This window comes from Alternaria conjuncta (assembly GCF_024043145.1).
Source record: "Alternaria conjuncta strain BMP 0040 chromosome Unknown scaffold_19, whole genome shotgun sequence".
Taxonomy (NCBI): domain Eukaryota; kingdom Fungi; phylum Ascomycota; class Dothideomycetes; order Pleosporales; family Pleosporaceae; genus Alternaria; species Alternaria conjuncta.
The window spans coordinates 466,428-482,239 of record NW_026250108.1 but is presented as its reverse complement, the minus strand read 5'-3'; the positions used below and the strand labels follow the sequence as shown (position 1 = coordinate 482,239).

The 15,812-nt window shown below is 52.2% G+C and overlaps 5 protein-coding genes across 5 annotated transcripts; 4 read left to right on the top strand and 1 right to left on the bottom strand.

Moving 5' to 3' along the window:
• Window positions 1-459: 459 nt before the first annotated feature.
• J4E85_009919 (uncharacterized protein) lies at window positions 460-3,090 on the top strand (the record flags this gene model as incomplete). The annotated part of the gene is made up of 5 exons (XM_051474137.1): window positions 460-1,033; window positions 1,361-1,457; window positions 1,571-1,908; window positions 2,400-2,588; window positions 2,614-3,090. Coding segments are annotated over 5 exons (1,675 nt in total), but the record flags the coding sequence as incomplete, so codon positions are not given.
• Window positions 3,091-3,567: 477 nt separating this feature from the next.
• J4E85_009918 (uncharacterized protein) lies at window positions 3,568-4,239 on the top strand (the record flags this gene model as incomplete). The annotated part of the gene is made up of 2 exons (XM_051474136.1): window positions 3,568-4,147; window positions 4,199-4,239. 2 exons carry the CDS (start codon window positions 3,568-3,570, stop codon window positions 4,237-4,239), a joined length of 621 nt encoding a protein of 206 aa, XP_051322213.1.
• A 704-nt stretch (window positions 4,240-4,943) lies between these two features.
• J4E85_009917 (uncharacterized protein) lies at window positions 4,944-6,361 on the top strand (the record flags this gene model as incomplete). Its single annotated transcript, XM_051474135.1, has 3 exons — window positions 4,944-5,022; window positions 5,104-5,416; window positions 5,464-6,361. 3 exons carry the CDS (start codon window positions 4,944-4,946, stop codon window positions 6,359-6,361), a joined length of 1,290 nt encoding a protein of 429 aa, XP_051322212.1.
• Window positions 6,362-9,779: 3,418 nt separating this feature from the next.
• J4E85_009916 (uncharacterized protein) lies at window positions 9,780-10,406 on the top strand (the record flags this gene model as incomplete). Its single annotated transcript, XM_051474134.1, has 2 exons — window positions 9,780-10,039; window positions 10,091-10,406. 2 exons carry the CDS (start codon window positions 9,780-9,782, stop codon window positions 10,404-10,406), a joined length of 576 nt encoding a protein of 191 aa, XP_051322211.1.
• A 3,218-nt stretch (window positions 10,407-13,624) lies between these two features.
• Window positions 13,625-15,318, bottom strand: J4E85_009915 (uncharacterized protein; the record flags this gene model as incomplete). The annotated part of the gene is made up of 2 exons (XM_051474133.1): window positions 13,625-15,237; window positions 15,291-15,318. The coding sequence occupies 2 exons, from the start codon at window positions 15,316-15,318 to the stop codon at window positions 13,625-13,627; spliced, it is 1,641 nt and encodes a 546-aa protein (XP_051322210.1).
• Window positions 15,319-15,812: the final 494 nt, after the last annotated feature.

Genomic DNA, 15,812 nt, shown 5'->3' with positions numbered 1-15,812 from the left:
GATCTTCCAGAGTGAGGCCCCATTCCCGGTGCCGGCCAACAGCACAAGCACCCCTATCGTCGAACCTTCCGCTCCACTCAATGGACCACATACGACGGCTTCCTCGAGCCTTTCGTTCACTAGTCTCTCTTCGGCGACGCAGACGAACGATACCGTCGTGGATACCAGCACAATTGCATCTTTGTCGAAGGCCTCAACTGCAGGACTTACTACTTCTTCCCAACCTTCGGGCCCCCCTTCAGTCTCGTCTATCACTTCGTCTTACACTCCATCCCCAGTCTCGTCGAGTACCTCCACGTTTCCCCCAGCGGTATCCAGTGCTAGCAATCTAACGACTACATCAAGTTCCGTCACGGGAGTTACAGCCAGTGGTGAGACAAGCCTCCATTCAACCGTACAGCCTACTGTAGTCAGTTCAGCGTCCAACACTGCCTCCACAATACTCGCAACATCAAATAGCCCATTACTTCCTCCCGGTATCACCATTCCTCCTTTGCCAGTAACTACCTTGGTACCCACTGGAACCGAAGTCCAGTCGAGTGCGTCGGATCTATCCATAGCCATCTTGGGCGTTTTTCCTATTCTCCAAAACTGGATAGAAGATCCTGTCGCTCATGTCACCGAGGTGACAGACGAGCTAGACAATATCATACCCGACGCAGTTGGCTTCCTGGCCAAGCTACCAAAGCCAACAGACGGAGTTGAGCCATGTGGGTCTGGAAAACGCCGAAGAAGCGAACGAGATCACGAATTGCACGATGTTCTCAGTGAACGCGATTTACTCGGCGGGTTGTTCAAGACAGCATTCTCGCTCGTCAACTGTGTCATCAACACTACCAACAAGGTGAAGGATGCAGTTATCGGCGGAACGACAGCCGCAGTGGATACTGTCAAGGGCTTACAAGATGACCTCAAGCCGTTGCTCGATGCTCTCAACGAAGTGGTTCCAGACGAAGCCTCCGAGCCATCTGACTCGGTATCTGTGACTGAAGAACCTACGCAGACTTCCTCCTCTACATGCACTCTAACGACCGTTAGCAACTGCAATATTGCATGTACAGCGACTGCAACTACGACCAAAGGAGGGCCAAACAAGCGGGCGCAAGATGATGTGTGCACCACAGTCTGCGGTGCACCCATTACCAAATGCGATGTTACCGGTTCCACTTCTTCATCTATAGTCACGTCTACAACAACGGCTACTCGACAGAAATGCGCCCCCGACTGCGACAACTGTAATGGGAATGTACGAAGACTCGCGACTAGTGTGCCTGCACCAACCGAATTTCCCGAAACTTTTGAAAGCATTTCTATCTCCTCAACCTCGACCATTGCTGTATCGCACTTTCGCAACCCTCAGTTGAGCGCGGAAGGGCTTGCACCAGTGGAAACCGGCCGCCCTACTAATCATGTTTCGAAGCGAAGTCTTTCGAGCCCGTATGGGTCTGAGCACAACGGTATGTGACTTGTCTCATAGCTGGTTGTGTCCTCTTAAAGCTATCGGAAGCTACTGCCATGCATCGCCCATATGCAATACTCAGCTTCCACTGACGTCGACTAACTTTATCAGGCGATGTTGGGGCATGGCTCCTTGATCAGATCGAGGATAGCCTTAACCCTTACGGCTCTCTTGAACAGGGCCGAGGAACGACTGGGCTGACGTTCCCACTGGAAGATACAGCGGACGATTGGCACCTGGTCAACTTATGGGGTTGCACATCCGTCGTGGTCATCTCCCGCAAACGCATGTTTCTTACCCACATCTGGGAAAAACCTTCCATGGAACAGCCACAGCTTTTTCAAAGTGATGTATTGGATGTTCTCCGAAATGGTAGTCCGGAGTTTTCCCACCCCCTTACAGTTTTCACTGTGCCCGGCGAAGGCTTCGAAAACATTGCAGAAAACAAAGTACGTGCGTTCATCATTACGCCGTATAGAGATTTTGCTATCAACCCGGCCAGTGACGACATTAACTATCCATACGAAGTGGACAAGATCAAAAATCTGTTAAACAACATCCTTGGACGGAATGACGCACTAATCATACCCTACTCTCCGGCTGAGGAAAATGATCGGGATCCGACGACCCCGAAAGGCAAGATTTATATTCAATATGACCCAGTGGCAGCCGCTCTTGTACCAGCAGAAGGCGGTTGCAATCAGCAGCAAGTTGCGGGGATAGAGCTTTGGTTTGAGGATTCTCCGACCTACCGTTACAGAGACACATGGCAGCCATTTCCAGATCAGGTTGTGCAGGCAGAGAAACGGTCCGTCGCATCCAGTGGTAAAGACCTGCGCTTGCTCAGAGGAAGAGAGGTGACGGATGCGGACGAAGCAGAGTGGAAAGAGTTCGAGGCTTTGATGAAACGTCAAGATGGCGACACTTGCGCTCGACCTAGCAACAGCTTGTCGGTATCACCGGTATCACCCATCCCATCACCAGCTTCGACTGTGCCTACTCCGTCCACCCTCCAGACAACGATCAGGCCGTCAATGAGCGACTCAAGCAGCGAAAGTTCAAGCCCACCGCCCTCGTCGATAGCCACATCATCACCAACTTCAAAGTCTTCTTTGACGTCGGAGACTCCGTTTCTTACGTGGAAACCGGCCCAGCCCAGCACGACGAAAACACCTTCAGCAGTGCCTAAGCCATCCCCTGCATCGCAACCTCCGCCACCACCTCAAACCGAGCCTCCAACGAAGGCATTATCGGTGATCTTCAGGAACACAAAAGGCAGTGACGAAGACTACAACAACTGGACCTTCTTCGAGATCAAACCGAACACCCAAGCGGATGGCTGCAGCGTGCCCGTCCTCAACGATGTCTCGCGGCAATGGTTGGATACCTCTGCCCTATCAACTCCACCGTGGCCGCACGGCACCTTTACCATGCCGCTATTTGGAGAAGAGGACTGCGAATACCTGAGCGATGGGACTAATGCGGGTGTGCTTCATTGTCCTAGTATGGGTGACGGCAAGACGGTCGGGTGTAAAGAGGCTGATGAGAAGGACGATGCTGATGGTGTGACGGATTGTAATTATCCGGGTCTTGAAAGGAAGGTCCATATTGTTGTCTATTGTGAGTGGTAGGATAGTCTCATTCTTGGAACTACGAATCTTTTGTGCATGTACTTGCGACTGTCGTGCCATTAGTGATGGCTCGCTGCTCGCTCCGCGTTATCGCAGGCCATTGGCATGTGTTCTGCTCATGCCGAAGAGACGCTTGAGATGCAATGCGCCTCTCCGTCACCATAACAGGCTTCAAAGTCCCCCAAACAAGGTCTTATCTACACTAAACAGCGGCTGAAGTGCAGTATCGTGTGAATGGCTGGTGTTTGAGAGGCTAGTTGATCGTCGCTGCGGCACTGCAGATGTGGTTATGCGAGCCTCCTGTGACGTGCGTTGCGGCTGGAAGCTTAGCACTTGAGGAAACCATGACGTCAACAACGAGCTTGGACTTATTGCAGCTCTAGACCCTACGTTTGGCGGGCAACGTCAACTTTAAACTACACACTTCACAACACAGGAATCTTTGTCAGTTTCAATTGCATCTCACCAATTCACATCATGAGCTTCCTACGACCCATGTCAATGCTGCGCTCGGCAGCACTACGGCCCGCAGCCCTCTCGGCGGCTCCCCGTGCCCGCGTCCAAGTTCGTTTCGCGACTTCAGATTACGGCTCTGGTAAGGGCAACCCAGCTGGAGAGAAGCCCGAGAAGCAGGGCGCAAACCCCAGCGAGAACCTCGAGCACCCCGGCCCCGCACCTCCCAAGGTCGCCCAGGGCAAATCTTCGTCGTCGCCGAACAAGGACAGCAACGCCAGCCAGAATGACTCTCCCAAGCCTACATCCGAGTCACCGGCTCCTAAGAGCTCTTCCGGCAAGCGCGAGTTCTCGACATCGGCCCGCCAGATGAAGGACAACAAAGAGCCAGCCGTCAAGCAGGGCCAAGACAACAAGCCCTCGCCCAACGAAGTCAAAGGTGCGAAACCCAAAATACTCAACGAAAACCCGCCGGCTTCTGAAGAGCAGAGCGAGGACGTCAAGCAACACAACAAGGACATGGATAACAGGGCGGAACAGGCGCATGAGAAGGTCAGCAACGAAGAGGCAGAGAAGGATAAAGTCCCCGGCGGTTTTTGGAAAGGTATGTCATAGCTTGACGAAGGGCATTGGCATGTTGCTAACACATTTACAGGCGAAGGTGGACGAAGCGGCTCCGAAGGCGTACGAGGATAAGCAAGGGGCGGGTGAATGTTCGGACAACATTAGCATGGTGTACAATTAGCTGAATTGACTCGTAGAAGTGTCATGAAATGTACAACATTTATCAAATACTCCCATGAACTGTCTTGTGCTATCTATCCTCGTCGGGGCGCTGAAAGTAGGCTTGGCTTCATAAGTTTTGTGCATGTTTGGGGATGACGTAGGGGGCTAGCGTGTGGATCGCCCCCGCATTTGTCGACGTGATGGGATTTTTTTGAAATGCCATCGCGACACAACGCCCGGCAGAGGGGCGCTATTTCGCACGACTTGTGCCACGATGATGCTCGCTGCCTTTGCAAACAAAAGTGACAGGCCTCGGAGCTCTCTTACTGCGAAAACGTCAAGCATATGCAGGGCCTAGACCGTGCTCCTGAAAGGCGATCTCACAATTGCGCACAGCCAAAAGACGCGGTTGCATGTGGCCATAGCTCCTCATTGGCTGCTCTGCGAGGCAGGCGCGTTGGGGATCTTGTTTGCCCAAGCTCCATACGTGCAGCACTACGTCACTCGCACGCACACAATCTACCCGCCATTGTCTGTTCCCTCCCCTCATAAGCTCGCTGCCCACCACTACCCTCTAGCTCTCACACCTCTGCCGAGTTTGCCTACCCTTCAAACCCTCGTCTTTGCTTCATTAATCGATATCAAGCACATCCTCACATCGGCAGCCACACATCATGAGGTTCTCTCTTACATCCACCTTCGTGGTGTCCCTTGCTGCCACGGCAACGGCCAACAGCTGGTTTGGAAGCGCCGGTGCGTATAGTACATAACCCCTCCCGTTTGTTTTGATTTGTCCACAGCGCCATGCAGCAGTATACTGACGCCAGGAAGCAGTCTACGACAAGTGGCACGAGACCGAGCTTGAGCGCTGGCTGAGCGACCACGGCGTTCCCCACCCCAGCCCCTCTGACCGCAAGAACCTCCAGTCGACTGTCAAGGCCAACTGGAACGACAAGGTTGTCACCCCCTACACCAGCTGGGATGCGCAGACCCTTCAAAACTACCTGACCCTCAAGGGCCAGCAGGCGAAGAAGGGCACCGAGAAGGACGCCAAGAGCCTCGCTGAGCAGGTCAAGGTGTACTGGACCGAGACCGAGGACTCCGCGAACCAGGCCTATGGTAGTGTCAAGGACTGGATCTTCGACTCGTGAGTACCCAGAAACCTGTCTCTAGCACAGTACTAACAACCCACAGTTGGTCCGACTCCCAGCTCAAGGCCTTCGCCGATAAGCACGGCATTCCCGTCCCCCAGCCCCGCCAGCGTGACTCCCTCCTCGCTGCCGTCCGTAACAACTACCAGTCCGTAGCCGAGAAGGCCAAGGAGACTGCCAACTACCCCGGTGACTGGCTCTACGCTTCCTGGTCTGACTCTGACCTCAAGTCTTGGTTCGATGAGCGCGGCTACAACGTCCCCCAGCCCAACACCCGCGACTCGATGATCGCTGCTCTCCGCCGCCAGTCTCGTCTTGCCAGCCAGCAGTCCCAGAGCGCCTACGCTTCCGTCTCTTCCGCTGCTGCCAACGCCCAGCAAAGCCTCAGCGACGCCCTTCTCGACTCCTGGTCTGACAGCCAGATCAAGGAGTGGGCTGACAAGAACGGTATCAAGGTTCCCCAGGGCTCCAAGCGCAACGAGCTCATCGCTCTCGCCCGCAAGCACCGTGCCCGCCTTTACGGTGACAGCGCCTCTGCCTCTGCCGGCTCCGTCTCTGCCTCTGGTGCTTCCGCTTACGGTGCTGCTACCTCCAACGTCGGCCAACAGTACGCTGCTGCCACCGGTGGCTTCGCCTACTACACCGACTTGATCAAGCAGCAGATCGGTCTCGCTCAGGCCAGCGTTACCTCCGCTACCGACGCTGCTGGATCCAGCGCCAGCTCTGCTTCCGTCCGCGCCGCTTCCAGCGCCAGCTCCCTCAGCGGCGCTGCTGGCAAGGCCGCGTCCTCATCCTCTTCCTCCATCTCCAAGTCTGCTGCCAGCGCTAACGCCGCTGCCTCATCCTCTGCTTCCAGCGCGTCGTCGGTTGCCTCCAAGTCTGCCCAGAGCGGATACGACGCTGCCGCCGCTAGCGCCAGCTCTGCTAAGCAGGAGTTGTAAGCACCTCACAACCACCGATAAGTAGCGTTCGGTCATATCTTTTCTCGATACGACTGCCATACGCATCACTTCACGACCTTACGATCTGCGTACGGATAGGCGGAAAATGGAAACCTGTAACATTAGCATCACGGCGATATCCCCTCTGCGACCTCCTGGTAGGCTTGAGGAGGGTCTTGTAGTTTTTCTTATTCCTTCGGAATTGGGATGGATGGATGGCGTCTCACGTAGCTTAGTATGCGCTTGATAATAAAAAGTATAATTGCACTGCTGTCCAAAAATTGGGATGTGATTGATGTATGATATGATCTTCAAGATGTGTCGTACTGGCTGGGTTGCAGTGTCGTTACTATTGGATGATGATGATGATCCTCATCACTCCATATCATATTCAGCCTACGATGTTCTTCTCAGTCAAACACATGAGGATGACTGAAGAGTTTTTATGCCACCGGCAGGATCATACGATTTTACGATCACGATTTTGTGGAGAATTTTCGATACCAGAACTTTGATTCTTAGAATTTTGATCGAGCATATGCTGACGCTGGACTTGCAACAAAGCTTCATGCTTTCGTTGCGGTGCTACTTTCTCACGGGCCATGACCTTTTTGCTTGACATTTTGAAGATGAAGAGGCGGAGAGAACTGTAGGCAAAGATATGGACACGGACAAGCCACCTTTTGAAAGAAGTCATCCGGGTGGGGGACGCCGATTTTAGTGTTTGAAGGCGCGCGCTGGACCGCGGACACATGTACTCGATCAAATTTGTCTTTTGGTTCTTGCATGTCGCAGCTCAGAGGAGAAGGTACTCTCCATGTTTCGGTTTGAGCAGGATTTGTTGTATTGCCGGAGAAAGAGCTGCTCCTCATGCGAAGGTAGAACCGGAATTTTGATGTTTCGTCGAAGAAGAGGAAGGAAGGCGGACTCATAACCAGGAGTCTTGCAGCTTTCTGGAGAAGACGACGCAGCCATGCGGCGGGATTATTGGCATTTCGAATACTCGAGTATGGCGGAGACATCGAATGATAGAGGGGAAGAAAGGCAGACACATTTACATAACGGCTGATGGTTTTTTGGAGAAGACGGCGCAGCCATTTTGTGAATAGGGTGTTGCTTTTGGTATTTTTGAATACTCAAGTGTGGAGAAGGTACCAAGAGAAGAAGGAGGAAGCGAGGCAGAAACATTGCCCATGAAAAAGTCGATTTTGGAGAAGACAGCGCCGCCATATTGTATAGGTAGGCACATTTTGGTGTTCTGAATACACAGTTGTGTAGAAGATACCAAGAGGAAGAAGGGAGGAGGAGGGGGTTTATATATCCACACACACTAGCCGCGGCTTTCTCCATGCCAGTGTAAAACATATATTTTAGGCAAAGAAGAGAAGAAGACTCATATCTCCAGGTAAGTATATTTGTGCCATTCCAGAGTCGCCTGGTGTCTTTGAGACATGAGTTTGAGTCGAATGTGCTTTGCACATTGGCAGTTGGGTATGAGCATTTTCGGTGGACAGGGCTGCTGGACGGACATCCCGGTGCCAAATGTTGATTTTGGTAAGATGGGATCTGGGTGGAAGGAAAGAGGAAGATTCCACATGTAGACGTAGCCAATAAGTCTCAGAGTCCGCAAGCGCACTCATAATCTCCTTCATGTCCGATTTTGGTGTGCAATGTCTGTTGCAAGAGCCTTCTCATCCCGACCGATTTGCAAAGTTTTGGAGAAAGAAGAAGAAGAAGTGGTCATTCTGCAGGGCAGAGAGTTTTTTTGATTTCTCTACCCGTTCCACAATCCGCGAAAGCACTACTCATGAGGACGACGACGTTATTTCTCGGTTTTGGTATGCAATATCGATCGAGTGAGCCTTCCCATGAGGCTGATTGGTGTAATTCTGAAGGATGGAGAAGGAGTGGTCCCCATGGTCGAAGTCTAAGTCGCTTTCCGGTTTCTCTGCGCTTCTCACAGTCCGCGAGCGCGCTCATCCGAACGCGATCTCATGGTTTTAGTGTGCAATGTCATCAGGCGAGCCTTCTCATGTTCGGAAAAAATAGTATTTTTGGAGAAAGAGACACAGTCGTCATTCTAGGTTAAGTCATTGGTTTTTGTTGCCTTACGACGTCCAAAATCCGCGGGCGCGGTCATCGGTGACATCCTTCCAGGTTTCGGTATGCAATGTCAACTGGACGAGCCTTCTCATGCTAAGGAATGTCTGTAGTTTTGAAGAAGGAGAGGAAGTTGCCATATTCACTTAAGAATGGTGTTTTTGGTTCCTCGTTTTGAAAATAAACATGAAGATGTGGTGTAAGAAAGAAGTAGAGGGGAGTACGGAAGGACGGCTTTATGGAGTTCTCACGGCAGTAGCGTCATGGAGATGGTAAGAGTGCATACCGTGCGCAAGCGGAAAGTGTTGGTCGGAAGACAAAAAACAGGACATGGCAACTCGTTCATGATGTTTGGATAGTTGAGTCGATGCAGAGTGGTGTGGGACACGCAGCTCAGTAGCGCCATGGTCTTTTCGATGATGGTTTTGCGTGAAGAGGATATGCGCGTGTGGAAGGTAGCAGTAACTTCAGGTCAAACGGCCCAACCATGAATCGTGCATATCTAAATTTTGATAGTTTTTAAAGAGCGCTCAAGTGTTGTAGCAATGCAGAGGAAGACGCGGCCAACTCAAAGTAAGCGCACCCCAAACCCCGCGCCATCCCAAAGCAGCCTAGCCCCATTCTCGCCACCCACCCGCATCCTCAAACACCACCACACCATCCCCAACTCTATCCCGCACACGTCAACCCATCACGAACACGTCTCGAACACCTTCTCGAACGTTTCGCTCAGCCATCTGACAAGCTTTCACAAGCCTCGTGCACCGCATCCACCGGCCCACCACGGCCCGATTTGTTTCCACTCCAGATCTGCGACGCTGACTCCCCCGTTTCCCGTCTCACGGCCGTCTCCAATTTTTTCTGACCGCGCGAATCCGACGACAGAGTTGCGAACTCCGCATGAACTGTTCTCCTTGAGATGAGAGAGATGGAGAGATGTGAAGAAGGTCCGTTTCCGGCAAGTAGGTAAAAGGTAGGTAATAAGGTTGAAGGGTGGTGGTGCTGAGGTGCATGTTGTGAGAGCGTTGCGTGGCGAGGTGGTGAGAGCTGTGTCGGTCCGAGTTTGCTGACGTGCCGACGTATTGGGCGGGTGAGTTGGGACGGGACGGGAGTGGGTAGATGGAGGTATAAGAGAGGGATGGGATGTCGAAGGATGGAAATTATTCATTCCAAATCACCTCTCTCATACTTCGCCTACTTCTTACGATCGCTACTCACCTGGTGTGAGCTTGCCTTTAGTTTTCACACATTCTTTGAACATCATCTGTCTTTATTCTAATACTTTATATTGCCTCTTTCGCTTTACAAATACGTCAACATGAAGACCTTCGCCATCCTCTGCCTCCTCGGTGCCGCTCTCGCTGCACCGGCCGCTCAGCAAGCGCCTCAGGCACCTCAAGCTCCTCAGGCACCGCAGGCACCTCGTCCTGCTCAAGCGCCTCAGGCTCCCCAGGCTCCTCAAGCTGGTCAAGCTCCTCAAGCTGGCCAGGGCGCTGGCGGCAACTGCGCCGACATCCAGTCCAAGCTCGCAAAGGGCATCCAAGCCAACCTCGACATCCAAGCCGCCGAACTCAAAGGGTAAGCCACACATTCTCTCTCCCACACATACAATATCTAACATCTCCCCAGCGTCTACGCCCTAAAGCTGCAAGCCGGCACCGCCGGTTTCAACACGACCCAGCAATCCGTGCTATCCATTCAAAAGCGCGGCGTCGACATCCGCGCCAACAACCAGAAGCTCGCCGCGCAGATCAAGTCGCCCGCTGCTGATGGCCTGGCTATTGTTGCTGGGGCCCAGACCAAGGAGATTGGCCAGGTGCAGAGTCTGAAGGGGACGGGTGCGGATGCGCCGGTTATTGCTATGTTGGTTCAGGAGGTTATGGATGGGACGATGCAGAATCAGAAGAACCTTGCTGCGGCTAAGGGACAGGTTTGTGCGAAGTAGATTTATATGTGGGAAGGTTGGGAGGTAAGGATATGGGATGTGTATGATAGATCTTTCGGGAGGGTAATTGGGTTTTGGGTCACGCTTATGGATTTGAAGTAGTGTAAATGTAATGGGAATGCTTTAAGTCGCGAAGACAGACACTCTCACATGAAGAAGCGAAGTGGTTGTTTTGTAAGCACGCTCAGACATGGATGGGCGTAATGTCCGTTTTGGTGCTCAGTTCATACCGCGTCGAAAGATAACACGACGCAGCATAGTAGAGTCTACTATCCCTTTTGAGAGAACAAAGCAGTCATGATCACTTTTTGCCCGTCTTTTGGTTTCGGTTCAGAGGATACGAATCTGAAAGTGTGCAAAGAAGAGTAAACAGCCAGAAAAGAGTCTTTTATACCCACCAAATATCAAGCTAGTCGATGGCAGGAAAGGCGGTAGATTCAATAGCAAAGACTTGCTATGAAAAGAGAAAGCAGGCTTTGTTGCATCGGCGACTCATCATCCAACTTTGGACGCACACACAATCATAGATGCTCTCTTGCCAGTTTTCGATTTTCACATCGGACGCAGGCTCAGATTTCGGAAAAGACGACATGTGTGCTCATGCATGCTGTTTTGGAAGAACAGAGGAGACATTCTGGTCAGGGCTCATGTTTTTTGTTTTGAAGACAGGAAGTTGATGGAGTAGGAAAGAGAAGTGAGAAGCTGGAATGAGTGGATCTTATACCCATTGAACATCACACTAGTCGGCATGACAGAAGCCAAGAAGACGGACGCAGTCATAGAGCCAACGTCGACCTGTTTGGAGTGATAAAACCACGTAGTGTTTGGAATTTGGAAAAGACGTCATGCGTCTTCGTATTGGTGATCTCAAAAAAGAACAGAAAGAACATCCATCGGTTCTGGAACAGTTTTGGTATTGTAGATAGAAGGCGATGGTGAAGGGAAGAGAAGTGAAGAGCTGGAATGTGAATATTTATACCCACTGGAGGTGGGTCTAGTCGTACCGCCGATGCATGAATACCTCCTGAGTGCTTTTGAGAATACATCGGTCTCAGTCGAAGTGACTTTGATGCTCCAACGACTCACGTCGTTTTAGCAAGCAGAAATTCACTGTACCGAAGGAGTGAGCACATTCATATCGCAATGAATTGATGAAGCGCAATCTGTTGATTAAGTAAGGTCTAATGTCTAAAGGTACTTCTGCCCAAGCAGCTCCACTCCGATTCCAGCGCAAGAGAATACGATCTTGTAATCTCTCACATCGAGCAACGGTATCAAGCGACGAGATCAACCGCACTACCATCATTAGCACACTATCACTCTTGACACTCAATCCATAACTTACGCAGCTGATAGTCTGTCCACAAACTCATTAGCCCTATTCTCTCCAAAACACACAGAACAGAATCACTTACACCACCAGCACCACACCCATTCAAACTCGGCCTACCCCCACTGCCAGGGTAAACGCAATTCCTAAACGTAGGAAAGTTCCTGCTCGGCGCTCCAGGGCTTTGGCACTACACACATGTCGTGTTAGAGGTTGAAACTTGTTTCGTTTTCTGTGTTGTGAAGGACTTACGCAGAAGGAGTTTGGCTGGGAGATGTGTTAGCAATTGTTTTTGGAGGATGTGTATTCTTTTGGGGGAAAGGGAGAGGATAGGATTAGGAGGAAATGAGAACTAGACTGGACGTGAACTTACATAGGCACCAGGACATGTAGAACCACCCGGTAAACCCCATCCGCCGTTACAAAACGCGGCTTCGGACGCAGCGGCGAGAGCGAGGATAATGGGGGCGAAGAGTTTCATGTTGGTTGTTTTAACGAACGTGTAGTGATTACCTAGGTATCCGAAGACAGCCAGCCAGCCTTGCGCAACAGGACGCAAGCGTATATATATCGCCTACCACTCCGGTCCAGAAGCTATGGGGGCTGCTGCGCACGCACGCACGTATCGCATGAGTAATAACCCGAGGTCTAGTGCGCGTCGTTTTGTATTAACAGTGGTTCCTCCCTCATTCCTTCAGTTGTAAAGCCGCGATTGAACCGTGATGCTAGCTTCACACAGCTAGCTGGTTCCGTATTGCTGCTCTTATGAGAGTAGACCGCAGTACAGATTGCGCGGCTAGCTGGAGACGTTTGACAGGAGAAACATGAGTACATACGTCCATGGAAGGTTCGAGCTGTCTGTCCATGTTTCAAGCTGACAGTCCGCTGATCTCACGGTAGTCAAGGTAACTGCCGGTCATCGTGATGATGGTGATGGGGGAATGCAAATTGCGATGTGAATCAAAGTTCCGAACCAAATCGCCGGTCCATTTGAGGCTGGTTATCTCGATCGACACGCAATAGCAGGCGTGGGTAGGGCTGGAACCAGCATTTCAAGATGGACAGTGCAGCTTACGCTAGCACTAGGTTCAAACGTGGTTAGAGCCGGTACTAATATGTAGACTTTTGTGGTAAATTCCCAGTGGCTAAGGTGAAGGGCCGAAGATGGGGCTGGTCTGAAGGGGTGCGTTGCTTTCGTGGATATATGGATGCTCAAGTACGGGCATAAGGTGCAATACAGATGTCTTCTGTACTACGGTCTTGATCTCTAAAACTCGATCGTCTCGAATATCACGATCCTACCCATGAATGTAGCCAAGTAGTCATCCCCGGAACAGCTCTCCTCATGCCATGCGCTTGGCGACTGCGGTGGCGAGATATGAAGCGGAAGCGTGACGCTCCGGCGAGCCGGGCAGCGATGTGAACATCTGCGCGAGCGAAGCCAAGATCGCGAAGAGGGATGTAAACTTCAGGAGATCTGGTGACACGACGATCGATAGGGAGGTGAGGAATGTAGTCGTGGGAGTGAACGTGAACAAGAACACACAGAGGAAGATGTGATGAAAGAAGGGAGGACTGATAGTCAGGCATGCTGAACACGTAAGAGTGACCTCAAGACAGACAATTAACATGATGAGATAGGAAGACGAGTTGTGGCAGTGACCTACAGTACATAACATAGACATCCGCCTGACAGACGTCCAGCGCCCTCTCAATCCATCATCAAAAGGACAAGCCAAATCCATACTATACAATCATCAACAGCAGCGCCATACGCGCCGAGTATCAACTGTGTTGATTGCTCGCTTCTGGTACGATATCTTCGGTACCTTCTCAACCATGACTTGGACAATGAATAGTCTCAACTCTACCCTCAGCAAGTCCCCTCTCACGACTTGTCCTTATCCAAAGCCCCAGCTTGCGTTTTCGTCCCTTGTACTCCATGCGCGCTTGACTTCTCAACCTGTTTTCTAGTAAGCAAGGGACCTTCTTGTAACTCCGCGACTTCAGCCGTTGCTGCCGGAACAATACCATCGCTCGCCCCCCTTCCACGTCCATCCTCTCCCTCTATCTCTTTCATCGCCATCGCGCCATCGGCTCCCGCTTCTACGACCACACCACTGTCGTCAACCCTTTCTCTCGCCTTCTGCAACCTTAACAATACAACATCCGCCGCTCTCAATAGCTTCCTCCCATCCTCTGCATCCTTCTTCCACCTCTCCCTCTTATCCCTCGGTTGTCTGTCATCTTTCCAACCATCTTCAAATGTCTTGACCTCTCCAGAAATTTGTAAATGTATTCTTTCTAACTCGCCCATTGAGTATGTCGGTTTGTGTGTGGCGGGGACGATGGCTTCGGTCGTGGGTGATATGGATGGCGGCTCGGGTACCCAGTCGGCAAGCCTATCCGTCCCTGTCGCGGTGGTTTGGCCTGCTTCCCAAATTGTTTTGTGTCGGAGGCTAATGCGCCATTGTGTGAGCTTGACGTCGATGTCGTGGGCTGCGTTGCGAAGACTGACGTATGCTATGTCGACGAGTTGGATTTGTCGGAGGAGGTTTTGACGTTCATCCTCGTCCGTAGACTCCATGTGGCAGTGGTCGTATTTTTGCTGTGCGTTTATGTAAAGCAGGTACTCGGACTCCCGGAGTAGTTCCCTCTTGTCAGCTTCCATGGTTTCCATAGTAGCCAGCGTGCTTTCAATATCGATGCGTCGCAGGTCTTCGGCATAGTCGAAGGGTGTAGTGTAGAACGGTGGCTGTTGCTCGACAGGTGTTGCAGCATCTGCCATAGGCTCACTGCTGCTGTTTTCGAGTTGCACGTCCTGTTCTGCTCGCTCAAAGGCCTCATCTGACAGCCACCGGGTGTACCAGAGGCTGTTGTGTGAGACGTATTGCTGCATGATTGGGTCGAGGCTCGCCATGAGCTCCGGATCCCAGAAGATGTTACAGAACTCGAATGATCGTCGCTTGACATGTCGACGAAAGTGTTTGTATGCCTCCTGCCTCTCTCCAGTGTACTGAAAGTACGCATGCGTTCCCAGGACACCAGCACAAGCGCCGATATTCGTCATACCTAGGCAGCGCGTCCACCTCGGTATAGCAGGCCTGCGCATAAATAGCGAAGGCACCGAGACAGCCAGTCCCAATGCCGCACCTGCCAAAGCACCATCGTCGACGGTATACTTCTTCGTCCGCTCATACAGCTTCCAGGGCTTAATTTCCGGTACGTTCGTTGACACCAAGACATCCGCGAAAGCGGAGTAGTAATACCAGTTCAGCGCCGCACCTGCCACGCCCGCCCAAACCCCCAGCCTTGCCGAAGCCCGTATAAACACCGCTGGCCGCGATATCGGCCTCGTAGGGGTCACACTTTGTGCATATCTCGAGGCGAAGGACGTATACGCGGCGGCAAGGACGGTCGAGGAGATGACGGCGTACTGAGGTGTCGCGTTCGCACCGATGGGATCAGGCCGTTTGGGAGTAAGGCGATGTTGCCCTTCGCCTATACCATTTTGTTAGCAACTGCTTCCCCACATCATATTCTGTAAGACATACCAGGCGGCACAAAGAGTCTCAGCACCATGGCGCCAAAACTACGCGCGTAGTACAGGATAAGCGATAGAGTGTGGTATCATATGGCTGTCCACGATCCACGGCTATAAAATAGTGTGCGGCTGCAGCGAGCGCGTGGGGCATTCACGAGGCCGCTCATGGCAGTGAAGGTGCGTGGGCACTACCGGTGAGTGCCCGAATTGGCGCGCCTGGAGGGTGTCAGGAGGCAGATGTGAAGGAACAAGGTTCCGGAAGCAGCTACGGCGGGCGGCCGCCGGGAAGGCGCATCGCTGCGGGACAGGTTTAATCCCTGCTGTGTTCGCATGACAAGGCTGAAGGGGGGCGCAAGGGGCGAGGCCGCGTGAAGAGGGTGTCGTTGTGTCTTAGTCGGGATGGGTGGGCGAGAACTCGCGATGATGCGCTGAGGCCGGGGTCGGAGGGTGCACGTGAGGACGTGTGGTCAGACGACCTCATAGGTCCAGACCGCCAATGGATGATCGCATCTGGTCATTGCGCGAGTGGAAG